The following is a 27,701-nucleotide window of genomic DNA, read 5'->3' as shown; positions in this document are numbered from 1 at the left end:
AAGGGTCAGGCTGGTTCTGGAATCCTTTAGAATAGAGATTGATAAACTATAGCCCATGAGCCAAATTTGGCCCAAGAGCTAAAAATGGATTTTAAACATTTATAATAAATGGTTGAAAAGAAAGAAAAAAGGAATATTTTGAGAAATGAGGATTACCGGTATATGAAATTCAAATTTCAGTATCCACAAGTAAAGTCTTATTGGAACACAGCCACACTCATTTGTTTATTGTTGATGGCTGTTTTTGTGCTATAATAGCAGAGCTGAATAGTTGACAGAGTCCATAGGGCCTTCAAACCTGAAACACTTACTGTCTGGGCCTTCACAGAAAAGTATACAGATCCCTGACATAGAGTACATGATTTTAGTGGCTGCAAATGTTTATTACATATATCAATCTGGTCAGCAGTGGCAGTCCACAGGAGCTATTTTTTCTATTTCTAGGGAGTAATGTGATCCAGTAAAATCCAATCAACGCCCTTTTGCCTTACTGCAGGTCTGTTTCTTCCTCCGATAGAGTCAAGTATTACCAATGTGTTGTTTTTATAGGTACCCACAGTCAAGAGCCTCACCCCACGATTATGCATTCACTATCAATACAGGAGTCGGCAAAATTATGTTTAGTTATTCATATGGAAAAATACAAATTTATAAACTCTGTGTCTCGTGTACTCACAACGATAAACTTACTTTTGCCCACCCCTGTATTAAATGTATATTTGTGTGACATTTTAAATTCTATGTACATAAAAACCAAAGTTTCAAATTAGAGAAAGAATAGAGCTCATCTCTAATTACAGCTGACTAGATATACAGACTTGAGCTGCATTGCAAATGATTTTAAATTCTAAATACAAATCTGGACCTAAAATTAAGGTAATAATGTAGAGGAGCTAGATAAAGACTCAAGAAGAAAACTATTAAAGGATCAAAATAATTGAAGTAAAAAAGAAAAACATAGGAAAAATGAGTCTTTTGAAAAAGTTTCCACGTGTGATTAGCCTTTCATGTCACAAGAATGACAGGGTGAAAAACCTATTTTATTTTGACCTAACCAAGTCAGTATAGGTGTTCAACAGTACTGCAAAAGTAGTTGAATGGCTCCAAGCATATTTACTTTTAAACACAGTTTCTACGTTTCCTTCTAAACCATGGAATTAATTGTTAAAAATCCTGTGGATATGGATGACTGGAATAGCTGTGCTCAGCAGAGCTACAATCCACAAACCCCCAATTTTAAGTAAATGGTTTAAAAGCACAAGTCAATTAGGAAATTTTATGTACTTTTTTCCCCTCGTGCAAATTTTAATCTTGTAATACCAAATTCATCTTTAATATTCGTATAAACACACTGTAATGAGCCCTTCATAAAGGTTTCATTAAAAATCTGAGAAAAAACATCATTAGAACTGAGTAGATCTTCAAAAAAGCACATTCACACTGGCACATGCTTTTAAAACTCTTCAGATCATTCTGGCTGACCAAAATAATAGTTCACGGTATTTGAAGCTTTGGTACCGCAATTTTTTGTCTCAGCTAAATATGACCAAACTGCTTTTATTCGAGTATGAAAATGTTTCCGGCTAGAAGATGGCCCCGAGGCAGATGTAAGAGGCTTAAAGCAGCTGCTTCCAAGTGCCATCTTTCCCACAAACTAAAACCTGTGGGGAGCACCCCTACCTTATCACTTAAAGCTTCTATCAGTTTTTAGCTTTTAAGAACTTTGTTGCACATGGTTTTCAGAGCACAAAAAATCTACTTGGAGCAAGATGATGGGCCAAATATAGAGTGATACAACTTGCTCAAGGCTTTGGAACTCTACAGCGGAGTTGAGAGGTGAATTCATATTTCTCTATTTCAGTGCGTAAGTTTCCATGACTCAAAGGAAAAGTCAACATAAGACCATCAATTATTAATAAAACTTGTTTGATTCTTACCTGTAGAATACTTTCCTTCTATTACATTGAAAGGCTGAACCCTTAGATCAAAGGTATTTATCTGAAATGCTTCAGACACTGAAACCGTCTGCTCTTTCTTGCACATATAGGAACTTCCCAGAGGGGCATCCCAGTAGCTAAGATTGTTATTGGCAATGCTGAAAACTAAAGGAAAAAAGATATATTACTAACTTCTTATCCTATCAACATAAAAAGTGGGACAGTCCTCAGGATATTTCAGTGAAATATAAGAGCTTGGGTTACAAAGTCTACCCACAAAAAGCAATTCTTCCGATCACTAGGTTCCCTATCTTTCTTTCTTTTTATAAAAAATTTAAGTATAGTTGGTATGCAATATTATGTTAGGTATATTGCTTTCATTTGTACAACATACTGATTCAACATTTCTATAACTTAAAATGTTATCACCCTACTAATTCTAGTCATCATCTGTCACTGCTCCCTATCTTTCTATAGATGTTTCTATAGCCTAAAAATCAATCACATCCTTAACTATTATCCACCATGGTTTGAAAACACAGGATACTGCAAAAGATAGAATACTATAATTCTAAGTTACTGATTTTAAGTTATGGTGAAGGTATGATTTTCACTTGAAATCTTCTGTCCCATTAAATAAGGCATTATTTAGTAACAAGACAATTATGGTTTCAACTTCAGTGTAACCCACACTCTTTTCCCCAAGGCTGGTGCTTTACTTACCAGATCCATTAACCGTATACATGCTGACATTCACTTCCTTCAGATAGAATCGGTTTTCATTTTTCTGTTTAAAAAAAAAAAGTTTGCAATTAATCAACACATCACAACTGTCTACAGGTAGTTACTACCTACAGAAGTAAAGCAATCTAATATTACTACCCAAAAGATAAAATTATGGATTAGACCTGGCCAGTAGCATAAATTGTAACTCAGTAGAGAACTCAGAATGTGACAGAAACCCCTTCCTTCTGCATTTCTGTTTCTAATTTTTGGACCAGAGGTGTAGGCATGTGGTTCTCAGACACTCGACAATTTATTCCCTCCATTTTTATTCCTTCTATCACTTGCTAAGCCCTCACCACCTGTAGCTTGGATCACAATAGCATCTTAACTGGAGCTCCCTAACTTTCAGCCTCTCCAGCTAAATCTTTCCTTCACTGCTGTTATTTTTCTGAAGCACTCATCTGATCAGCCAGTCATTCCAATTATATACAAAGTAACATACTGAAGTGCTCCAGGGAGCTAGCAAAATGAACCAGATTTGGCCCCCCACGTTTGCAATCTGCCAGGGAAGATAAAATTCAGTAGTTCCCCATTATCCAGTTTCACATTCTATGGTTTCGCTTTCCACGGTTTCACTTATTTGCAGTCAACCACGGTACAAAAATATTAAATGGAAAATTCCAGATATTTGTAGAGAGAGAGACCATATTCACATAATTTGTATTTCAGTATATTATTCTAATTTTTCAATTTTGTTCTTTATTGCTGTTAATCTCTTACTGTACTAATTTATAAATTCAATTTATCATAAGTACATATGTATAGGAAAAAACATAGTCTGTATAGGGTTTGGTACTATCCATGGTTTCAGGCATCCCCTGGAGGTCTTGGAATGTTCCAGTGGGTCTTGAAATTTAATATTAATTCACTCGTCATGTATATACTATAACAGAAAAATGGCTTGAATGCTAGAAAAGGGAAGATTTTTTTGTAAACCTTTCCAAAATATAATTAGCTATAATTACTCAGCATATATTTCATAGAGAAAAAAGGTTTTAGACTCAAGAAACCAAGTTCAGATATGAAAAAAAAAAAAATAACAATGGAGGTAACTTTAAATACACACACACACACACTGTAAATAACCATATTATAAAAAGAAAATGATAAGTTATAAAAATTAAAAGGAAAAAAATTACTTCAAACTAGGGGAGTAGTAAAAGTAATGGAAGCTTAGGGAAGGGGCATTTAAATTGGGTAGAATTCAATCAGGAAACAAGCAGAAAAGGGTATTCAAGAAGGCAATATGCGTAAAGGTGGAAGATAAGCGTAATCACAAGTATACTAGCATCTGAGGACTTATACTAAGTGCAAGCACTGTTCTTAAAACTTTACACATGAAGCTTCACTGAATAATTACAACACCTCATTTTGAGATGTGGTAATCAAAGTGAGGAGATGTTAAGTAACTTCCCTAGAAGCTATTTGGTTAGTAGTCAGTGAGCTGGGATTTGAACCAAGGAAGTCTGGCTGCAGAGCCTATATGATGGTTACTCCCATGCTCTCCTACCTTGCTGGATTATATACGGGAAACAGTTTGAAGGAACCATGAGATTCATGAAGAGGCAACAAAGGAAACAGAGCTGGATATGCAGGTTACATTGCAAAGTGGCAGGGCAGGGGAGTGGGGTGTGTGTGGCTAGAACTACCCTGCCAGGGAACTTAGATGTTATCCTGCTGGCAAAACAAAACCACTGAAGGTCTCTGTCAGGAAGGGCTGTGTTTCAAGAAGATTAAACTGATACAGAACATTGAGGGAGGGGACGAAGAGGAGGGACTAGTTAAGGAGGCTGAACAGTCCAGGTAAAAGGTAATGAAGGCAGCCTGGAATCAGGGCAAAGGCAGTGGGGAAATGAAAACAAGAGGACGGACTCAGAAATTTCAGAGGGAAGCATAAAGGAACACCTGACCACCTTATCACATCTCCCCTCTGCCTAGGCTATGTCTCAGCTCGACATTCAAGGCTCTCCACAATTTGTCCCCACTACTTTTCCATATTTATCTTTTACTGAACATGTTACATGCTTCATTTTCCTGGCTGGTCTTGATTATATTATTTTATATTCAGGGATAACCTGCACTTCTGTACTTACTCCCCTTATGTACAAACCTGACCCTCCTTGAAGGTCCAGCTCAAATGTCATTTCTTCCATTAAACCTTCCTGACGCACCTCCAGCCAGTATTAACCACTCCTTCTCCTCTACATTCCTCTGGTCTAGCACTCATCCCACTTTGTATGCACCTTTCGCAGTACACAGACTCAAGTTCAAAAGCCTTAGCATGGCATTCAAGGCCCTGCACAAAAACAGTAATTATCTGTCCATTTCTATCATTACCACCAAACTATGGTCACCTTTAGAATACAGGCCTTCTTTGTATCTCACCATAGCATCCTGTGCTAACACACTCAAATTCAATAAATTCTCCTTAAGAAGTATCTATCGTGGCAGGATTGAAGGCAAGATGGGCCCCACTGAATTCTGGTGACATTAGAGGTGTTCCCTGAATTTTCAAAGTGTCTAGAGCATGGTTAAAATATCACTATCTTGAATGGCATTTTAAAATAGTCTGTCCTGGCTGGCGTGGCTCAGTAGATTGAGTGCCGGCCTGCAAACCAAACAGAAGCCAGTTCAATTCCCAGTCAGGGCACATGCCTGGGTTGTGGGCCAGGCTCCCAGTTGGCGTCATGCAAAAGGCAACCACATGTTGGTGTTTCTCTCCCTCTCTTTCTTTCTTCCTTCTCATCTCTCTAAAAGTAAGTAAATAAAATCTTTAAAATAGTCTGCTGGGCAAATTAAATGCAATTATCAAATACTTCCCTGTGAGAGTCAGAAGAAACCATACTTCTTTTAGTGTCTTACCATAGCTAGAAAGATCAAACTCAATCACTCAAAAAGGAATAAATCTAAAATATTACTTTCCTCATTCTTATTGGTTATAATAAATTACCATGCAATAACTTCAAAAGAATGTGTCTGCAGAGGCCTGCTGTTACCACACTGAAAAGGACAAGTGTAACTAGATGGTTTTAATAGTAATTCACTGGCCATATATGTACTATAACAGAAGAATAATTTGAATGCTAGAAAAAGGAATATTTTTATAAGCCTTTCTAAAATATAACTGTGTAATATAATCCTCATTTTTTGGCATACAGTCCATGGAGAAAGAAGGCTTTAGACTCAGGAAACCAACTTCAGATATAAAACAATAGACCCAACTTTTTCTATATCAGGTGTTAAGACTATTTCCCCATCTCTTAGATACACTATGTGATTTTAAAGCAGAACTTGTTTTCTACCCGCTTATACAATAACTTAGTCTGAGAACTGTTGGTGGTTCAACATTTTCTATCATTCATAACTGTCCCCTCTTTTCCATTCCCATTTGCTATAATGTGTGTGTATGCAAGTACATACACACACCCTTCAACAAATGTGGGGATAATAATTGCTTCTGAGAAGGTGAAAATAAAGGTTCCCAATGATTCATTTATGTTAGCAAGAAGTAGAGAATGTTTGCTTAACCTGGAACTTTCTCTTTAAGATTCAGCCCTTGATACAAGCATGAACAACAAAAACCTGAATGCTGCCATTATAAACTGTTCTGATTTAATGAATTAATGCATGCAAAGTACTTATATAGAGCCTTGTACATACCAAGTATTCAATAAATGTTAGCTGTTATCACAAATAGTATATATAGCCTCCAAAAAGCCTAAAATAGCAGACAAACATAAGAGTTGTCTAACAAATAATAGGACAAACATTATATTATGGATATTACTTTATCTTTTATATATTTATGTGTATATATGTATATGTGTATATATATATATGTATATATATACATATATATATACACTTTATATATGTGGAGAGATTAGGAAGTTTTTTTGATGTGGGTTAATTCTTGCTCCTACCGTAAGGTCTACATAACAGCAAAATAGCTACAACTGGTGAACATTAATATGAGTTCAGCCCACAGACCACTGAGGTGACCCTGAGGGATTAACAGGAATCAATGGACCATACTGTATAATTAAATAGTGTTGAAATGGAAAATAGAGCTAAATATCCCCCCTAACACACAGTACCCTATTTATACTTTCAGATGTGTTTCTAAGAGAATGAACCTAATTTTAGAAAAATCTGTTACTTACCACAGCAAAGACAAAGTCAAGATACTTAATGTTGCTGCTGTTCAGCCTAAGTAGAGCAGTTTGAGAAAGGCAGCTGCCAGTGAAGTCAGTTGTATTGGGGTTGATGTTAATAATCGAAGCAAGCTTTAGGGGAAGGAGGGGAAGAGGGTACAGATTAACCATAAATGTCAACAACAAAACTTTATACTCTAATAAGACCAACTTTAGTGGAGAACAAAAAAATCCTTCTGTATTGATACTTAGGTTTATGGTGTCTTACTTTCAAACAAAGTTGGCAAAGGTCCTCAAGCTATGACTCAGATGACTTAAAAAGAAAAACAAGAGGAAAGCTTCCTTAGTAATGAGCCAAATAAAAATACACCTATTTTATGGAGCGTAAGAGCCATCTCTCTGGCTTAAGTCATGGGATGCTGAAAATGGGATTTGTTTGTTAACAGATCCTCTGTAGCCTCAGTAGAACATTGCAACTAGAAGTGCCATCCTATACTTGAGCATATCTATATGATTCAAGTCATCAAACAGCTGGAGAAACAGATAGCTAGCAGCACTGTGCCCATACATCAACCTACAGTGTGCGTTCACATAAAAATGTAAAGGAGTTATACGGGGGGGGGGGGGCAATAAAAACTGTTATCTTCTGGAGGGCGGGTCCCTCGTAGTGCAGGCTTCCCAGCTAGGTCAGTGTTCTAGGAACCATCTGTATCAGTGTACCAGCTGGCATTGTTGTGAGAGGCTGCATTCAGTTTCAGTAAATTTTTTTTGAAGACTTTCAACATGTTTGCCCATTTCATGGTGGGGGGTTTACGAGCACACCTGCCCACACACCACACTGAATGTTCAGCAGTTTTTGACTAAAAACAGCATGACCCCCGTTCCCCACCCTCCCTATTCACCCGATCTTGCTCCAAGTGACTTTCTTTTTATTTCTCCCAATGAGAAAAGTCCACAAAGGGAAACATTTTGCTGATGTGCAAGATGTGAAACAAAAAACAGCAGAAACACTAAAAGACATCAAAATTGATGAGTTCAAAAACTGTTCTAAGCAGTGGAAAACACTGTCTCAATAGGTGTGTTGCATCAAATGGAGAGTACCTTGAAGGTGACTGAAGTTTAAGTATATAAGAATACACAATTTTTTATAAATAAGTTATATGTTTTTGGATCCCCCCTTGTATTTAAATTGACTGAACATGGACAATGGGAGGGATATGATTGTGGGAGAAGGGGTGGGCTGGGTGGGGGGTAGCAATGGGGGGAAAATGGGACAACTGTAATTGAAAAACAAAAACAAAAAATAAAAAATAAATAAATAAAATAAACTGAGATAATGACTAACTCTGATATTCTCTGATCTACTGGTGGCAAACAGAATCTAAACCCAAAGAGTCTTTCAAACTCCTAGCTTTCCTGCTGCCCAAGATAACACCTTGACAGCAACATTAACTCTTCATGATTATAGTAACTCCAAGCTCATCAAAACTCAATGAGTCAACATCAAATTTCCATTTAAAATGCCATCATTCTAGTAACACTACCCTTAAGCTGAATGTAGGATACACTATTTAAACGGAGATACAAATAAAATGTATCCATAAAAATAAAGAACCATACTTTGTCATGAGAGATATAGACAGCTATACCTTATCGTGAGTCACGTTCAGCTGCAGCCCCATGGTAGCCAGAAGACAAATATAACTGCCATTATTAACTGAATAGGATCCAATCTCTGGTTTTTCCTTTGGAGTAGGTGTTGTAGTAGGAGATGGCAAAGTGGTGGGAACAATGGGCACCACAGTGGTTGAAGTTTTATCTTTATCACACAGAAACTCTAAAACAAAGGACAGAATAAACTAAAGTAAACTTCTTAATTCATAAGGCCAGAGAAGAGCAAACTATTTCTCATAAGAGAAGTTCAAAAGAAGGGAAGGGAATACCTTGATAGCATATTTTTAACTAGAGGCAGAGTTCTCAAACTGCTGCTTCATCTGTCTCTTAAGACTCATGACACAGCAGACAGGCTCCAGACACATCCGAATGTTTTATCTACTCACACATGGTTGGCTGCACATCCATCATCTCAGTCCCTTAAGTCCCTTTATTCCCAAAGAACTTCACTTGCCTCTTATGTGACTATAAGAGATTTAAGTTTGAAAACATTTTGCCCCAACCTAGGCTTGCCCTCTTCTCTCCCACATATCACTACTGTAAGGAAGGACAGTGTTTACCAGAAGAAAGTTTAGAAATCATTGAAGGATTTAAATATAAATAAACCATTTATTTGTGTCACCCCTACAGGAAATCAAAGGCATTTCGAACCTCTTTTTAGGAAGTATTGGTAGTTTCCCAAAACTGGTGAATGAGAAATTTACATTTCCAAAAAGTTGTATGAAAGTTACAAAACCAATGTATAAAATTCAAGATTAGAACCCAGAAATCTAATTTCTATGCTGTTGTCTTGATCATCAAAAGCAAAAGAGCCAAGAATCAAATGCAATTCTATCTGAGGATTTGTTTAAACAAAGACAAGGTTGGATCAGCTGAAAACCCTATGGGTAGAGCATTTGAAATATCATTCCACAACAGGTACATTATAAACTTAAAATTATAAGTTCCACAAAAATAAGCATTGCTATTTATAAAAATTTTACACCTAGTGTAAACTATGAATAAGTCTTAGAATATGCATGCTTGCAGGTAACAACTTCAACTAAAGCTACCTGGTATACTCATGATAAATAGGAGCCAAATTTGGAAATATGTACTTTAGGTAGTCACCTTTTGTGCTCACTGTGCCATTTTGGACAAAGGCTTGTACATGAACATCCCAATACTGCTGGTCAACATCATTCTTTTCTAAAGTCAATATACTATTGCATCTAAAGATGTCGTCCAATGGAATTCTGATTGCCACAGGGTTATAAACAGTAAGAATACCTGCAAAAATAAATTAACAATTGCTGTTTTCAAGAAGGAAGAAAAAAAGTGATAATATAAATATATGTTAGACTTTCTGACAGTGACAAAACAAGGAAGAGATGTGCATCAATCAAGGATTTTAAAGTAAATCCTTACTTTTTTGCTACTATCCCAAAGTAAGTTACAGTAAATACATGAGCTTTTGGAACCTCTTTTGGGATAGAATTTAAAGATTATTCCATTTTATGAAATCTTCAAAATGTGAAAGCAATACATAACAGGCATTCTGTACAGCGTATTTATTATAATTCCTATAGTAAAACTTCAAAGACTGTGATCACACATATCCACCAAAATGACTTAATTTCTTTTTGAGAAGCAGCAAGGGAGGAAGGTATTATTTAAGATCCATAATACAGACTGCCTTCTGTGCCTTTCCATCATGTAGCAAGGCAGCCAATTATTGCTGTCTTGGCGCCCCCTAAAGGCCAAAGGGAAAAAATTTAATCAATGAACTAGAACATTTTTCTCTAAAACTGTTTTCACCATTCACGTTAGTGAACAGATTCATAAGCTCGCTGTATATAGACAGACCTAAAAAACAAATGAGTAAAGATCTAGTCAAGATGGCAGTGTAGGCAGACGTAGTTCACCTCTTTGCACGACCACATCAGAATTACAACTGAAATATAGAATAACCATCAGCCAGAACAGTCAGAAATCGAGTTGAATGGAAGTTTGACAATTATGAAATTAAAGAAACCACATCCATTGAGACTGGGAGGAGGGATGCAGATGCAGAACAGGCTGGTCTCTCATCCACATGTGATGGATTAAAAACAGGTATATTTCAGGAAGGAGGAGTCCCAGCCCCACACCAGGCCCCCAGTGCCAGGAAGATAAGTCTCCATAATTTCTGGCTGCAAAAACCAGCGGAAATTGAGTCAGTGGAAGAAACTTCTGGAGCCCCAAGCAGTTCATCTTAAAGAATTGACAAACAGACTCACCTACTCAGACTCACTCCCTCTGAACTCCAGCATTGGGGTAGCAGCTTGAAAGGCACCAATGGCATACAGGGAGACACTGAAGTGTCTGGTATCAAGGTGAGTGGAGACCATTGTCCCTTTTTGGAGTCTCCCCCCCAACCCCCCACAGAGCCACTAGCAGGCAGGCTTTTGTCATATATGAGACTCCATCAACCTGGCTAACACTGTTTGACCCACCTTGGAGATCCCCAGAGACTCCTTCCCACCCAACTTACAGGCCCACCCAAGCTGCTTTTCCATATGAATGGCTGGTCTTGGCTCTTGCTTCACGGCTTCCTAAATCCTTTCAAACAAGCAACAGCTGGCCTCAGTGAGCTCTAGGCCCTGCACTAGCAGCAGCAAGCTTAGATTCAACAGCTTGGCTTCGCCTGGGAATCCCCAAGCCCAGCACAAGTAGCAGCCATCTCAGGTTGCTTTATAGCTCTGGCAGGGTGGCCCCGGGCAGAACACAGGTGGGTGCTGACCTTAGCCTGCACAACCCAGGAAACTCCAGGGCCACCGCACCCAGTGGACAGTTAAAGACCATTTTGGAGCACCACCACCCTGCCCCTGCACAGCTGATCCTCCACGGAGGGTGGAGGTTGGTGGTCAGTGGTCACAGCCTGTCCTTGCAGGCGACCGGCCTGGATAAATCCCTCCCATTGAGCTTCCAACAGCAACCAAGGCTCAACTACAAAAGGAAGGTGTACTCAGCCCACAGGAGGGGCACACCTCCAGTACTCAGCTTGGGTGATAGGGGAGGCTGTGCCACTAGACCCTACAGGACACCTACTACATTAGGCCACACTACCAAGACATGGAGTCAAATCAGCTCTACCCAATACACTGAAACAAACACAGGGAGGCTGCCAAATTGAGGGAGCAGAGAAATATGGCCCAAATGAAAGAACAGAACAAAACCCCAGAGAAAGAACTAAACAAAATGGAAATAGCCAACCTATCAAATGTAGAGTTCAAAACAATGGTGATTAGGATGCTCTGAGAAATGATTGAGTACAGCCACAAGAAATGAAGAAATGAAGGTTATACAAAGTGAAATAAAGAAAAATATACAGTGAAGCAACAGTGATAGGAATGAAGCTGGAATTCAAAACAACAATTTGGAACAAAAAAATAAAAATAAACATTTACCCAGAAAAGAAAGAAGAAACAAGAATTGGAAAAAAAAAAAAAAAAAAGAGGAGAGACTTAGGAACCTCTGGAACAACTTTAAATGTACCAACATCTGAATCATAGGGGTGCCAGAAAGAGAAGAGGAAGAGCAAGAAATTGAAATCTTATTTGAAAATATAACGAAGGAAAACTTCCCTAATTTGGTGAAGGAAATAGACATACAAGTCCAGGAAGCACAGAGGGTCCCAAAGAAGACCACACCAAGGCACATCATAATTAAAATGCCAAAGGTTAAAGACAGAGAGTCTTAAAAGTAGCAAGAGAAAAGCAGAGAGTGATCTACAAAGAAGTTCCCATAAGACTGTCAGCTGATTTCTCAAAAGAAACTTCGCAGACAAGGGGCTGGCAAGAATTATTCAAAATGATGAAAAGTAAGGACCTACAACCAAGATTACTCTATCCAGCAAAGCTATCATTTATAATGGAAGGGCAGAGAGTGTTTTGCAGACAAGGTAAAGTTAAAGGATTTCATGATCACCAAGCCATTATTACATGAAATATTAAAGGGACTTATTTAAGAAAAAGATGATCAAAAGTATGAACAGTAAAATGCCAACAACTATCAACAACTGAATCTAAAGAATAAAAACAAAAACAAACTAAGCAAACAACCAGAATAGGAACGGAATCATAGGTACAGAGATCATTTGGAGGCTTATTAGCTGTGAGGGGGAAGAGGGAGAAAAGGTGCAGGGATATTAAGAAACATAATTGTTAGGTACAAAATAGACAATGGAAAGTTAAGAATAATATAGGAAAGGGTGAAGCCAAATAACTTACAGGTACAACCCATGGATATGAACTAAGGGGGGGGGGGATTGCTGGAGGGAAAGGGGGTACCGGGAGGAGGGGGGCAATGGGAAAATAATTGAGACAACTGTAAAGAACATAATAAAATACAGTTAAAAATCTGAGTGAATGAACAAGCTATAGGAATATTGGACTTATACTACCATTTTTAAACTATGCATTGTTTATGAACAGATACATTGATATATGTATTAGTCAAGCATGAACACAGACAAGAAGGCTATTCCCCAAATTCATGAGAATGGTTACCTCTCAGGAGGTAGGGAGAATGGCTCTGGAGAGTGGGTACAACGGAAACCTCAAGTGTCTATAAGATTTTATTTCTTTAAATAAAGAGATGGAGCAAATACGAAAAGCAATGATATGTACATACTAATTCTGAGTAATGGGTACATGCAAACCTGTTATATTATTCTCTGTACTTGTATTTTAATCATGAAAAAAATTTTAAAGAAAACAGCAGTTTCAAAGTCACTTCAATTATCACATGTGTAAAAGAAAACATAAATTATTTCAAAAACCATCAACAGTCCATTTAAGAAAGCTCTTTTAAATTCCAAATGGTTTCAAATATTACAGATGCTAGTAATAAAAAAAGAAAATTAGCATCCTCCCTGCCCTGGTTGGGTTGCTCGTGCCTAGGTTGTGGGTTTGATGCCAGGTCAAGGGCACATATGAGAGGCAACCAATCGATGTTTCTCTCTCTCTCCCTTTCTCTCTCTCTGAAATCAATAAACATTCCTCTTGTAGGACTGAAAAAATATTTGCATCCTCCCTTGTTTAAAATGAAAAGTGGAAGAGATAGGTGTTAACATTTTAGAGTCCAAAGTTTTTCCATCAAATCTGTCAGATTCAACCCTACCTGCTTTTCCTGCTACCCTCTTGGCCCAGGCACTCATTACATTACAGTATACCTTAATTACCACAACAGTCTCTTAAGCTGGCCTCTCTGCCTGCAGTATTCTCACTTCCAAATATATCCTGCATAACATTCTTTATAAACTACTATTTCTGCTTTTGTTATATCATTCTTCTGTTTAAAAACCTAAAATGGTTCCCCACTTGCCTATCCCATCAAGCTAAATGCCTTTCCTTGGCTTCCAAAGTCCCCTATAATTTAGACCCACTGCCACCTAACCAACTTGTTTTGATTCTGCTACACCCACAGCCTTGATTTTAATCAGGGGGCTCTCCAATTAAAACAGCACATACTGTGCCTCCCCCTGCCGGAAATACTCTGCTCAAAGTTTTCCGCTTACTCAAACGCTACATTACCAGAATTTCAGCTCAGGTCCTACTTTTCGCTTCTCCAACACACAATGACCTCTTCTTTCTCTATGCTCTTTAAAACATTTTTTCTTGACTGGAGAGAGACAGTGGGGGGAGGAGGCAACAATTTATTGTTTCACTTATTGATGTACTCATTGGTGCCCTGACTGGATATCAAACCCGGGACTGTAATGTATCAGGATGATGCTCTAACCGACTAAGCTGCCCAGACAGGGCCTCTGTACTCTTTCTTAATCAGGACCCCTTGTGAGGACACTTTAAATCCAGTCTCTTAACCACAGGCATGCACAGATGGGCTTAGGGACTATGCACCAAATGCAAAGTCCACTCTGTACTTTGAGAGGGGGGTCTAGAGCTTCTCTCACATTGTCAGAAAACATTTAAGAGCCCTCCACCCCCAAGCACAAACAACAACAAATTCACACGGATCTCAATGCTTTCCAATTTTTCCATATCACTTGAAAAAACAATTTCACTTTGTCTCTCCAACTAGTTTTTAAGCTTCTTGAAAGTGAGGAGCAAATCTTATACTAGTTCTGAAAGAGAATGTAGGGAACAAAGCTAAATATAAAAAATATCCCATAACAAACTTGCTATAGTTATTCTCTCAAACTAAGAGATTAGTAAAAAGAAAACTAGGATTTGATTTCCAAGTCTCAGCCTGTGATACCTTCCATTTTATGTAAGCGCATTCACTTCTGGGTCTCTAAAATATGATCTTTTGATATCCATATACCCAAATGAGTCATTTATCCCCAGGTCTAGGCAACTGAAGCACGTGTACCTGTTTCTGGGGTCAGAATAAAATACTATCGGTGAAAAATGCTAAACTACTACAAGCACCATATTAACTACAATTTCAACAGAGGGGGAAGAAAGGACAGAATTATATCCCTAACACAATGGAAATCTCCATTATCCATGCCTTCAAAATATTTTAATACACATTTCAGTTCTAGTGGTTATAAGTGGCCTAATTGCCAATGCTTTTCCCAAGTTCATTTTGACCTGAAATCATCTCAAAATAGCAGCAAATGTTGGCTCTGCTCATTTTACATTTAATTAATCGCCATTTACTTTTCAGTCAGAACCCTATCTAAATGGCAAAAAGATTTGAAAATTAAGCATTTCTGCTAGTCTCAGGTTACTGAACTTGTACACATTTAAAATAGTTATTAGTAAAGGATTTGCTCATTGATACAACATTTGTTGAGTGCCCACTATTGAATGAAATAAACACTAATAGCTAAGTGCATGAACTCCAGCTCAACACACTTTGGTTCGAACACCAGCTCACCCACTTAAAATAGCTTGTGTGACCTTTGGGTAAGTCATTTAATCTCATCAAGTCTCGTTCCTTTTACCTGTAAAGCTGGGATAATACCTACTTCTTGGGGTTACTAGAAGGATTAAATGAGATGCTGCTGGTAATACACTTAGGGTACTATGTGGTACAAAGTACAGCAAATATCATTGTTATGTTGAACACTGTGGTGTACATGGGGGTGGAAAGGATACAGAAACATAAAGTTTCCATTCTAGTTAGGAAGACATGCATAAGGATGATTCTTAAATTTTTCACATTTTGATTAATAAACAGCCAAGAGGACATAACGCAAATCCAATTATGAAGGTTACCTTTCTCTTTAGCATCAGGAAATGTTGTGCTATCATTAGTGTCATAGGTAAATGAGATGCTTTGAATTGAATAAGTAGACACCTCCTTTGTAAAATTCACAGTCCAGGAAAAACCAGATCCAAATTGCACCTCAATTTTGGGACCATTCTGGTCATCCCCACAGATGCTTCCATTGTATGTTGCATTGGCAAGGTCTGAAATGGTTACAGTTTTCTAAAAGAAAAAGAAGTTTGATTCATGGATGATTTGATACAGATGTGGTATATACATACAATAGAATACTACTTAGCCATAAAATAGATGAAATACTGCCATTTGCAACAACATGGATTAATCTTGAGAACATCATGCTAAGAGAAATAAGTCAGATGGAAAAGGACAAAAACCGTATGATTTCACTCATCTATGGAACATAAAATAAAAAGTAACTAACAAAACAAAAGCAAGCTCATAGATATAGACAACAGTATAGTGGTTATCAGAGGGGAAACAGTGCAGAGGCAGAGGAGAGAGCAAAGTGGGTAAAGGGGGGTCAAATATATGGTAATAGAAGTAAACTATATGTGGGGTGGTAAACACACAATACACTATACAGATGTCATAATATAATTTTGCACACCTGAAAATTATGTTATTAACCAATATTGTCCCAGTAAATTTAATAGTAAGATAAATAAATAGATCGATAGATAGATAAGAGTTGAAAAGAAGTTTGGGGGTAAGGAAGACACAGGCAGTAATGAGCACCAAGCACTTTCACAGGATGTGCCACTTCAGTCTACATCACACTTGCCCCATGGCTAGGTTGCCCTTTGTCTGATTTGCTGTGTAAACCAGTCTCAGATTCCTCAGCTACACACCAGTCCTCTGGACAAATTAATGTACTGTCTAACAGGAAAAGGAAAACTGGCCTGAATGTCTGTTAATTTTTTAAAAAGTTAGGTTGTAGGCAAGCAGGACCTTAACTGTAAGAAAATAAAAAGGCAAGTGGGGGGTACAACTGGAGGGAGGGGGGCCACCGGCTGGAGGGGAGCAGAGGGAAGGGAAATTGGGACAACTGTAACAGCATAATCAATAAAATGTATTTTTAAAAAAAGAAAATAAAAGGCAAAGGGATTGATAAATACTACCAAAGAGGTAGATTTTTAATAACAAGCTATAAAAAAGGGACAAGCTTTGATGTTAGTACATGTTAAAAACATTACAGAAATAGAACACCACAGTCTTCAGATCATTTGCCTTTAAGCAATTGCAAAAAAAAAAAACTTCAAAGAACCAATGAATTAAAATATTCTTTCCAACACTAATCAAAATACCTTCAAGTATACACGTTAAAAAAAACCCACAGAATTTAAGTATTAAGTCACTTAACATATGAAATCTTATTTGCATAAATGTATGTAAAGGATAAAAAGAGTAGAATTAAATTCCTGCTATAAAACTCAAAGAAAAGTAAAAATACTTACATAATTTTTGCTTGTAGTCTCATAGCGTATTGTGAAATTCATCTGCCATTTTGCATAAAGGCAAGTAGCTTTATCTGAATTTGTCAAATTAAGTTCTAATGCATAAGACGAGACAGCTCCTAGATTAAAAAGAATAAGATTTTAAAATTGTACTACAAAAACATGTAAAACAAGCTCTATCCACCACTGAAGTTCAACCAGCTCTAAAATGAAACATTTTAAATAGAAATGGTATCTTGGTGATTATTCTTTCTTTGCCTTTTTAGTGGAATGCTATTGATAAAGTTAGCATTACTTCTTCCCAAAAGAAGAGTAGTTACTCGACCTAGGATGCTTAGGTAATGGCACAGACTGGTGGCATTTCCCTTTTACCTAATAGTAATTTCCACATTCATCTGTGCCTCACTAGTTTCGCTGTAGGCAATTGCAGTTTGCCTGTTCAGATTTTTGTCCTTTTACGGTAAATGAGGAAAGGAGAAACATGGAAGGGGTGTTAAACTCCTGCTTCTCTCAAACCAGCTCATGGTATTTCTCTGTAAAAATAAAGATAGATCTGATGTTCTATGGTCTTGCCTTAAAGCTTGTTGCAAACTACATGAACTATGATACACAGATGTCTTGGAAAACTACTTTCTTCTGATGTGAAGAGGTGGGATAACTCATTCAAAGTATGTGTACCATGTGAGCAAAGGAGCAGAACTGCAAAGGTTGTTTGATCTGTAATACTTTCTATAAATGCAATATTGGTTCATCACTTCGTTTCACTTTAAAATCTAATTGATTAGAAATCACTTCCTGTGTTCTCAACCCGCCGCTACCTCTTTATTAGCCAGAGAAACCATACAAAGACAGAAAAGCTTTGAGACTTTTCCGCTAACTTGACTCAGATCTTCTACACTAGATTAAACATAGGGAGGACATTACCTTATTACACTGGAGAGCCAGAGGACTCAAGGTACTATTTGCTGGCAAACACCAGCAGCATAAATTATGGGCAACCACCTAAGGATTTTCTTCAATGTCTCACACATTACCCAAGAAATGAGCCATTTCCTGTTAAGATAGCTACAGACCCCTTCATAATATATGAGCAATCCAGCACCATCTACAAGCAGGGACATGCTATAGGCTAGAGAGAATAAAGTCCTAAGAGAAATACTAAGAAGGCATGCCTCAGCAACAGCTTTCAAGCTGCACACAAAAGCATGTCATCAGGCTCCAGAGTCTGGGCTGCTTTGCCAACCCTGAACATTATGCTAAAGCTTGTGGTTACTGCCCCTGACTATTGGCTAAGGCTCGAAAAGGCCTTGTGAGGCCTAAGTAGGTTTCCAGCCATTCTTTTCTAAGTACAATATGGAATGGATCTGTCATCATTGATCCAAGCCTACCTGGTAGTGGTGCTGAGAACTCCAGCTCATGATTTTTCGAATTAACTGGAGGCCTGCTTTGTATATGCTGTCTCTCTCAGTCTTGTTTAAAGTCCCTAGCTTTAATATAGTCTCCTTGTGTTCAAAGCATCCAAAACTATTAGAAATAACCAAGAGAAGCCTCACGTGGATTAATCATTTACTTTTCAAAGATATTACAGTAATAGAAAGAAAAGAGCATAAAATAATAATAGTATCAATGTGGGCCAAGGTGAAGCTTTATAAAGCAGGAGGTACAGGTTTGGGTCCGAATTTTCCATTACATTAAATTTACCACTATATTAAAGTTGGAATCTGAAAAATGTCCTGAGGGCTCCGGCACATTTGTTCCAGTTCCTTCAGGGCCTCTGTCCCTGTGAGAGCTATTACTTCCACAGAGCTTACTTCACTGTCTGGTCTATATCTCCAACTGCACAGGGACTGCTTTTATTCAAAGACCTATTTCCTCAAACTCAACAATTCCAAAACTAAAATTAATTATTCTACTTCCTCCAAACTGGTCCCCTTCTCAGCCTCTCCAGCACTGAAAGGCAGCACCACATAGTTACTCAGGCTCCAAAGTATGAGAATTTCTTTCTACTTTATTTTCTTCATTCAGTCCTATTGATTTTCCCCTCAATCTTTGTCTTTTATTTCTACTCCTAATCTACCACCCAACCCCAAAATTACTAGACACCTCCTAGCTGCTGCTCCTAAAAGTGCTGCCAGATTAATGGTCCTTGAATACCTCTTCCTATTGGACACTTTCTTGTTCACAAACGTTTACTGGCCCCAAAATTCCCGTATTAAATTTGAATTCCTCTGCCTGGCTTTCAAAGTAATCCTTAATCTTTCCCACCCTATTCCTTCAACTTTTCTCAAACCCTTTTCCCAGAACACATCCTTTGATCTGGTTAAACTTGTTCTAGTGGACCCAAATGCCATGTTGTAGTCGATCTCTACCCCTAGACACTGTACCTAACATTTGAAATTTACCTTCTTCTACTGACCTAAATGTTCACCTCAGGAAGGACTGCCTCTGAAACACCCCCTCGACTGCCTTTTTTATTTTATTTTTTACAATTTCTGGCAGATATTGCAGCCTAGTTTAAAAGCTAAATATGTCAGATACTTGCTTTCCCAACCTCCCTTACAGCAAGGATGGGATCTTCTGCTAGGCTCCAGCTAACAAAGGCAGCCAACACCAGAATTTGAATAGCAGAGCTGGGGAATGGAGCCAGGAATGGAACTATTACCCTCAGGTGGAGGTAGCTACAGCAGTATCAAGCTCCCAGAAAACAAAGCAAGCAGAGTAGGTAGTAGCACTGGCCTGTGGTACAAGCTGCAGCTCAATGCTTGGCAATGGAAATGCAGCTCGGGAACATGATTTGGGATACTGAACCAGACTTTGGGATATATAGCCAGGAACTCCAGTAATTCTGCATTGCCTAATATGTGTATTTTCTGAAGGACAATTTTATTGATGTGCAACATGCATATGGATAAATGCACAGCATAAGTTATGGAAAGGAAATAACATTAAATATACAGCTCAAAGATTTTTCACAAACTTAACCCACCTGAGATAAGAAACAGAACATTCCAAGTACTCCCAAAGCTCCCCCGGCTCCCCTTTCCAGTTACCATTTCCCTCCCAAGGGTATCCATTATCCTGACTTCTAACAAGATAGATTAGTTTTACCTCTTTTTCCACTTGATATAAGTGGAATTACTCACTATGTTCTCTTCTGTGCACTCAATATTATGTTTGTGAGATTCATTTCAATTGCTGGTGTTAACTACAATTTGTCCATTCTCACTCTGTATGTACAGTTTTCTATCTCTGGGTGACTACTCCACTACTCATCTATGCTACTGTTGATGGGCATTTGGAGAGTTTCCAGCTTGGTTCTATTACAAATGGACACACTGGTGAACCCATGTGTATGTGTGTCTGATAGGTATATATCTAGCAATGAAACTGTGGGGTCAAAGCGTATGCACATACCCCAATATCTTTTTAATAAATTCCCTTTCTGCTTAAAAAGCAATCAGATTTTATTTCTCTTGCCTGTAATTAAGAAACTGGACTGATATGTTATCGATTTTGCAGCAGCCATTTTCTGCACAAAGATTTCCTTGATTATAAAAGCCCTAGAGGAGCAATCATAGTGCATATCCCAACATTTCAATGTATCTCATACTATCCTGATTTATTCATTTATTTTATGCCTGCAAGCCCTGTGTTCCCTGTTGTCATAACTTCCAAAACAGTATGCAACTGTCACTTCACAGCAAACTGATGAGCCATGGTAAATTATAACGTACAACAAGTAATTTGTTAACCAATAAAAAAAAGTACCAAAGTCTGTGAATGAACAGTATGCATGGAATCAAGATTCTCTTTTGATGCTGTCTATGCAATTTGTTTGAATTCCAATATGCTCCATTAAACATGTGATCTTATCTATGCCACAACCCCTAGGAGAGTGTCTTTTATATGAATGTCATCCATCATGGGTATCATGGTGGGGAAAACTATGCCTATTACCTTCACTCCCTCTCCTAGCATTCCTAGTAGTGCTAAATACATATTAGATTCTCAATGAATACTGATTGATTATATCGAGGTAAAAATAAGGACCTGAAATACAGCTTAATCTAATTACAGGAAGGCCAATCTTTTAGCTCTTCCAAATCATGAACCTGACCTATCAGTCTTCTGAATACTCCTTCAAATCCCATGACAGTTTTCTCAGCAAATTTTGACATGGATTCCAATCTAGGAATAATGCTTTTCTCATAAGGTAAGTTTATAGTTGAAACATTTACACTTGGGCAAAAAATCTCCAGCAAGCCATGTCCATCCTTATTTTTGTGTTTGATTTTATACCAACCAAACCATTTTTGTTTAAAGGCTTTATGCCATTAAAAAAACCACAGCGGAATATATCCTACAATGTGTAATTATAGAACTGAGAGTATATTCTCCAAAGAAAAGAAAAAGGCAATCCTCAAAATCAACTTTCTCAAATTCAAATATCCTCTCACAATTTTGTTTCCAAAGCGATCATTTATAGGTACTTTTAGAACTCAGAACTCATTTCCAGAAGCATAAGATACTGCAAAAAAAGAAATGCCTAGGTTTTTACAAGTCTGTTGGACCCAATGTAGCTGAAAAATACACATTTGTAAACAAGATGGGGTGGGTGGGAACATAATAGGGATGACAAAACAAAACAAATAACAAACAAACAATAATATTAAGTGGCAATACTATGAGGTGATTAAGAGTCCACCCCTGGAGTTGGGGAGCTAGAAATCAAATCAGGCCATCCAATTTACTAGCTGTGAGACACTGGGCAAGTAAACTTTGAAAAGAATTGTAGTGTGCTTATTTCTCTAACAGGTTGTTCAAAAGCATGTAACCCTTTCAGATCTAAGAGAACCTTGCCAAGCAAACTAGAGGTTCCAGCTTACAAGCTTCCCTTCTAGTAAACACAACACCTAAAGGGATCCTTTCCAACTTTTAGGTATACGTTTATTTCATCATATTAATTTATGGATTTTTGTCCTCATACTTATCCATTCAGAATGATGCTGAAAAAAGGGTCTTAAAAAAGAACAGGACATAGGCATATACTACCTATTTACTCTTTCTTTTCTGTTCATAGGTTTGTTAAGTCACACTAACTGTTCCTCATTTACATAAATTCCTCATTTAAAATTCCTAATACAGATACAATCATCACATTCAGTTGCTGATTCTCTTGATTCTTGGTAAATCTCTTAAAAACAAACAAAAAAATTATTGCAAGCTACAAAATAATTTAATTTTTTAAGGTCACAGAGTGGGTAAGGAAGTAAGATTCAACACTTATTCAACTGATGGAAAGTGTTTATTGCTGAGTGGTTTTTGGCAGACTTCCAGAACTCTCTTGCAACACATAGCAGGATACCAACAAGTACTTACAAAGTATGTTTTTAAATCAGAGATCTCTGATCACTGTTGAAATTATCATCAGAATGCTTTTGTCACTACACAAGAGCAGCCTTCCTGTGCCAATAGATCACTTAAGTCAGGCACAGTACTGTGAAATAATCCTTGATCACAAATTCCACCCAAGGATATAGAGGAAGAAAGCTGCACTCGTGGGAAATATTTAAATACCTATAATCCTATCAGATGTGATAACTAATGACAATGGACAAATAATAAGACTGTCCTTTCAAGTAGCTCTATTATAGCCATAATAATTTTAGCAGAACCCTGAAATCAAAGTTATCAGTTTAACCACATGTGGCAAGGCTACAGGAAAAAAATCTCAGTGCTTTCAGTCCCTTTTAGATCACCTCCAAGAGGAGAGAAGTTGGTTCTTTATGAAAACCAAAGATTCCTTGTCCTTCATGTTAACTTCCACTACTATGTAGGTATGTCTGAAGGGTTATAGGTCAGGCACTAGCATTATTATGTTGGATTATACTTCAGTAAATCTGTAATCTTCAAGTTCTCAGTCCAAAGACACAAAATAAACTTCTTGCAAAACATAAGATTCAAAATGAGTAAGGGAGACCAAATAGGTTTAGTTCACCATCATATCCCCAGTGCCCACCAATGAATACCCTCAACAAAATTTTACGGAGGGTTAAATATATACCAAGGTCTGTACTAGGTAGGCATAGGGAAATACGAATACATAAGATAGTCTCCACTCTCAGAAACCAAAAACAAAGGGGAGACTTGGCTGGTACTGTTACAAAAAAAAAAAAAAAGGAAAAGAAAGAAAGAAAGAAAAAGAAAATAAGCTACTATAATAACCTAAGAGTTTGGGAAAGTCAAGGTTTATTCCTATTTCTCCAGATTCTCACCTGGCTAGCATCCTTCCAACACAAATAGAAGGCCTTCTGATCCTATCACCCACTCCTATCCTCTGTTCATTCCTCTTCCACATTACCTGCTGCATTTCCTTCACAGTGCCTAACACTATCTGAAATTGTATTATTTATCTGCTGGGCTGTCGTCCACCGCTAAAATGTAAGCTTCCCTGAGAGCAGAGACCTCCATTTGTTGTTCCTGTTGCTCTATCCAACCCTTTCACCTAGTATAGTGGCTGGTGCACACTAGGCATTCTATAAACACTTGTGGGAAGAAGGGGCTCTAACCAGTGAAGCACACACTCAGGATATGTCTCTGAGGTTTTTCCCTCCCAGAAAAGCCTTAATCCTATAAAAACCAGAAGTCACTAGTTACAAGATTCCATAAGCATAGAATTCTGAAATCTCTGATGTCACACAGAAGAAACACAGTTAAGCAATGATGCTAGGAAAGGACTTTCATATAGTACTCTCTTTATAATGCCTCTATATAGCTCTTCTCCAGAAAGTTCTCTAGTCAGTAACAAGTAAAATAAATACATAGATTCAAAGAATTATTTCTATAGTTACTCTAAAGCAGTTATTTTTTTAAAAAGTAAACTTACTGGTGAAGCTGGGAGTTATAAAGTCAAAAAGTAGCATAGCTAGAACACTAATGCTAAGGAGACTATAAATTTGGAACAGATCATCTTTCAAGGGTACCCTCTGTACTACCCAGGAACAGCATGAGATCCATAACAGGTACTTTAAAAATATTTACTGAGTTTTCAAAAACCTATTCTTGGTAGCCATTTTGATATATAAAAGCAACATGCAAAATGCAACAAGCAACTGAAGACCTGCTAAATTTTCAAGAGACAAAACCACACGGAAGGAGTTAGCACACACTGAACTAACAGCTGTCAGAGAAGGCAGCTATATAGAAGAAATGGTTTCTATTTCATCCTGGTACCTTTTAAATATCTGATCTGGGTACATTATTATTATTTTTCACTCCTCCAAATCCTGTTCTGAACTTGGAAGTGGAGGGAATCAATCTTAGAAATCTTCCAAAGGATGAGTCTAGTTAGTTCCAATCAATAAATGGCAAACTAGCAGATGAACTGATGAGTTATTTTGCATGTTTATTTTCTGCAATGGGCAAGCATGGCTTTTGTAAAAACAAAACAAAAAAGCTTTCATTAAAAACAAAAAAAATGTAATGCCATGAAAACCAACAAGTAGGACAACTATTTTTTTTTTTTTACTTTCTCTAAACAATAACAGTGTTGTGTTTGTGCAGATTCAATTGGCAGTGAATTAATTACTGGTTAACAGATGCCTTGGTCAGATGTGTTCTAGTCACTGATAAGGTGCTTTTCTGGTAAACAACCCTCTCTTAGAGTCGCTAGGCCCTCAGTAGCGTAAAAGCTTCAAATTGTGCTTGAGCAAAGCCTCCACAGCCCCCTTTCAGAAGGGCTACAGAAGTGTTTCCTGCACTGTGTGGTCAGCTGGACTGGATCAGGAATGCACAAATGTTTGTGTCAAGACCCCCCTTTACTCTTTTATCCATGAGAACCTCCAAGAGCTTTGGTTTATGGGAGTTTTATCTATTGGTATTTGCCATAGAAGTTAAAACTGAGAAGTGAATATAACACATCAGAGCCATCAGGGTGATGTCATCACTCATTATATGGCTTCTGGAAAACTCCACTGTACACTGGTGAGAGAATGAGAGTGAAAAAGACAAATAACTTTTTAGTATTTTTCTGGAAATAGTTTTGATCTGACAGACTCATTTAGCAAAGATCCTTGAGAATCACTAGATTAGACCATCAAGAATCATTCCAATATTATGGCTCTTGAGCAAGATTCCTCAGCTTTGGCACTACTGCCAGTCTGAGATAGATACTTCTTTGTTTGGGGGAGGGGGACTGTCCTGTGCATTGTGGGATATTTAGAAGCATCTACCCACTAGCTGTTAAAAGCCATCTCCAGTTTTAAGAACCAAAAATGTCTCCAGACACTGCCAAATATCCCGATTGAGAATCCACTGTTCTAGGGGGTTGATTTTATTCTGTTGAAATGTGAATTATAAGATGTGTACCTCTCACTGTCTTCTCAGGGCCCTAACATATCTATTTCCTGTCCACTCCCATCTGGTCTATACTTTTTTTTTTTTTTTTTTTAAGTCACAAATAGCAAGTGAGTGGGTAGCAACAAACAGGATGGATCAGATCAGGAAAAGTCATTATGGTCAAAGTTCACATTTCAAGCATTAAACTGGCTGCTTATGGTGGGGCCGGGGGTGGGGGTGTCATGGCATAATCAACGAACATTCACCCAGACATTCTGAGGACAAGGTAACAACCCAATTCTTAGGAAGTTACCTACCCGTCTTCTCCTCTGAAAATCAGGCAATAAGCCAGTTGTATAATAGGGAAGAAGAAAACGAGCTTCTGAAGGCAAAGAGGTATACAAGATTCAGACACATCCCCAAAACCTCACACCTGGGAGGCCTTCCCAACTGAAATATTCAAGAATTATTTTTGGCAGGGACAAGGAGCAAAACTAGTAGAAAGCTGGCATTTTCAACATCTCCAAGTCAGATATTCACTCCCAGCCGAAGTTCCCACTAACCCCTTTACTCTCCAGTTTTTTTGCCTGGAAATGGCCCAGGCACTCTAGGTCCCTCCCCGCTCAAAATTCCAACTACCGAACTCAAGTCCAGCATCACTCCTCATCTCTTTAATCACCCTTCCCCCACAGCCTCCAATTCCTATCCACAAAAACCCCCAACCCTCTCACTGCCCCTCAAACTCTACTGCCATATCTGCCCCCTTCCCTCAAGTTCTTGACGAAGGCAGTCATTTCCCTCCCCAATTTTCTCTCTTGCCCATACTTTTCCACCCTCTTCAAAACTCTTCGCTGGTCCTAGGAAACCAGGATTTTGCTAATTATCCCTGCCACCCCAGAATCAGCACGTACCGCCCTCGTAAACTCAGTCCTTAGTATCTGCCCCAAATGACTCTTCCTACCCCGATCCGCTCCACTCCTCGCTCTTCCCTACCTACTCCCTTGGCGTTCAGCCCACCCCCCTTACTTGCCCCTTCTTACTTTCACTGGCCCTTCTTCCCTCGCCATCCCTCGGTCAGGTTTTCTCTAGGTCAATACTTGCCACTTGGGGCAAGCGCCGGCACCCAGTGTCTGCTGGTGAGCCGCTCAACCCCCTTCCGCTGGGACCAGTCAGGCAGGTTGTGGCCTTTGAACTGGGCGCCCCAGGCCCAGGCAGAGAGAGTAAGCAGGAGGGCCCGACAACTCACCCAGGACGAGGCAGAGCAGAACGAGCCCCGAGCCTGGTACCGGGGAGACGCGGAAGCACACCATGATTCCACAGAGCAGGCGGCACCCAGAGAACCAACACTACGGAAAAGGCTCAGGGGAAGCGGAGGAAGAACGTCGCTGACCACCGACCACAGCGCAGCAAAAGCCGGGGTTGCGGGCTTCAGCGCGGGTCATAAGACTAGGGGCGGGGCTCTTTCTTGTCTTCAGCCAATCTCCGCGCTTGAAAGCGGCGAGAGGCATAGTGATGTAAGGTTGGTGGGCGGGGTGACCACGCCCTGGCTTTTTGGTTCACGATCATTGTTACGTTATTAAGAGATATGCGCGGACGGCCTTATCTGAATTGAAAGAGAGGATACACTTTTAAGGGTTGTCGATAGTAGAGGTTATTTCAGTTCCGACACCTTGAGGAAGAAGAGAATAATTTTGCTGGAGCAAAAACGGTTGCTAGGCATCACAACGTAATACATAACAAGAATCATGCACGATGATTCTCTAAACACTGTTGTTGCCCATGCAGTTCATGCTATTAAATTGACAAGGGAGCTAGAAGGTAATATGGAGTCACTGACAGCTACAGCAGAACATGGTCTTGAAGTTCACTAAGTTACAACACCCTGCTTTTCAGAAGGGGAAATTGAACTCAGAAAGAGGAAGAATCTTCTTTAAATGCAGAGAGAAAGAAAATGAAATAGAGAGAAATAAAATACAAAGATGGAGGGCGGAGGACAAAGATCATTCATATTCCTACTACCCAGACACACTGTTTATCTATCTATCCATCCATCAGCCTTCCAGTTGTTTTCTCTGTGCAGATATACATGTAAATATTCTTTAGTGAATTGATACCTAAACATACTATTCGGTAAACTT

The 27,701-nt window shown here is 38.5% G+C and overlaps 1 protein-coding gene across 3 annotated transcripts in view; it reads right to left on the bottom strand.

The window, feature by feature from the left end:
* Nucleotides 1-27,007, bottom strand: part of LAMP2 (lysosome associated membrane protein 2) — a 37,947-nt gene extending 10,940 nt beyond the window's left edge. Inside the window, exons 1-8 of one of the 3 annotated variants that reach the window (XM_090264694.1) lie at nucleotides 26,810-27,007; nucleotides 17,227-17,345; nucleotides 15,760-15,973; nucleotides 9,662-9,820; nucleotides 8,527-8,714; nucleotides 6,887-7,009; nucleotides 2,661-2,724; nucleotides 1,938-2,102 (exon numbers count right to left, since the gene is read on the bottom strand). In XM_090264694.1, the coding sequence (XP_090120820.1) occupies nucleotides 1,938-2,102; nucleotides 2,661-2,724; nucleotides 6,887-7,009; nucleotides 8,527-8,714; nucleotides 9,662-9,820; nucleotides 15,760-15,973; nucleotides 17,227-17,345; nucleotides 26,810-26,873 (1,096 nt within the window). In that variant the 5' untranslated portion in view covers nucleotides 26,874-27,007. The remainder of the gene's footprint in view (nucleotides 1-1,937; nucleotides 2,103-2,660; nucleotides 2,725-6,886; nucleotides 7,010-8,526; nucleotides 8,715-9,661; nucleotides 9,821-15,759; nucleotides 15,974-17,226; nucleotides 17,346-26,809) is intronic. The other 2 variants (XM_090264693.1, XM_090264695.1) reach the window with 2 other exon arrangements.
* Nucleotides 27,008-27,701: the final 694 nt, after the last annotated feature.

This window comes from Furipterus horrens, unplaced genomic scaffold (assembly GCF_987537825.1).
Source record: "Furipterus horrens unplaced genomic scaffold, mFurHor1.1.pri manual_scaffold_17, whole genome shotgun sequence".
Lineage (NCBI taxonomy): Eukaryota > Metazoa > Chordata > Mammalia > Chiroptera > Furipteridae > Furipterus > Furipterus horrens.
This window is presented reverse-complemented; position numbering and strand designations above follow the sequence as displayed.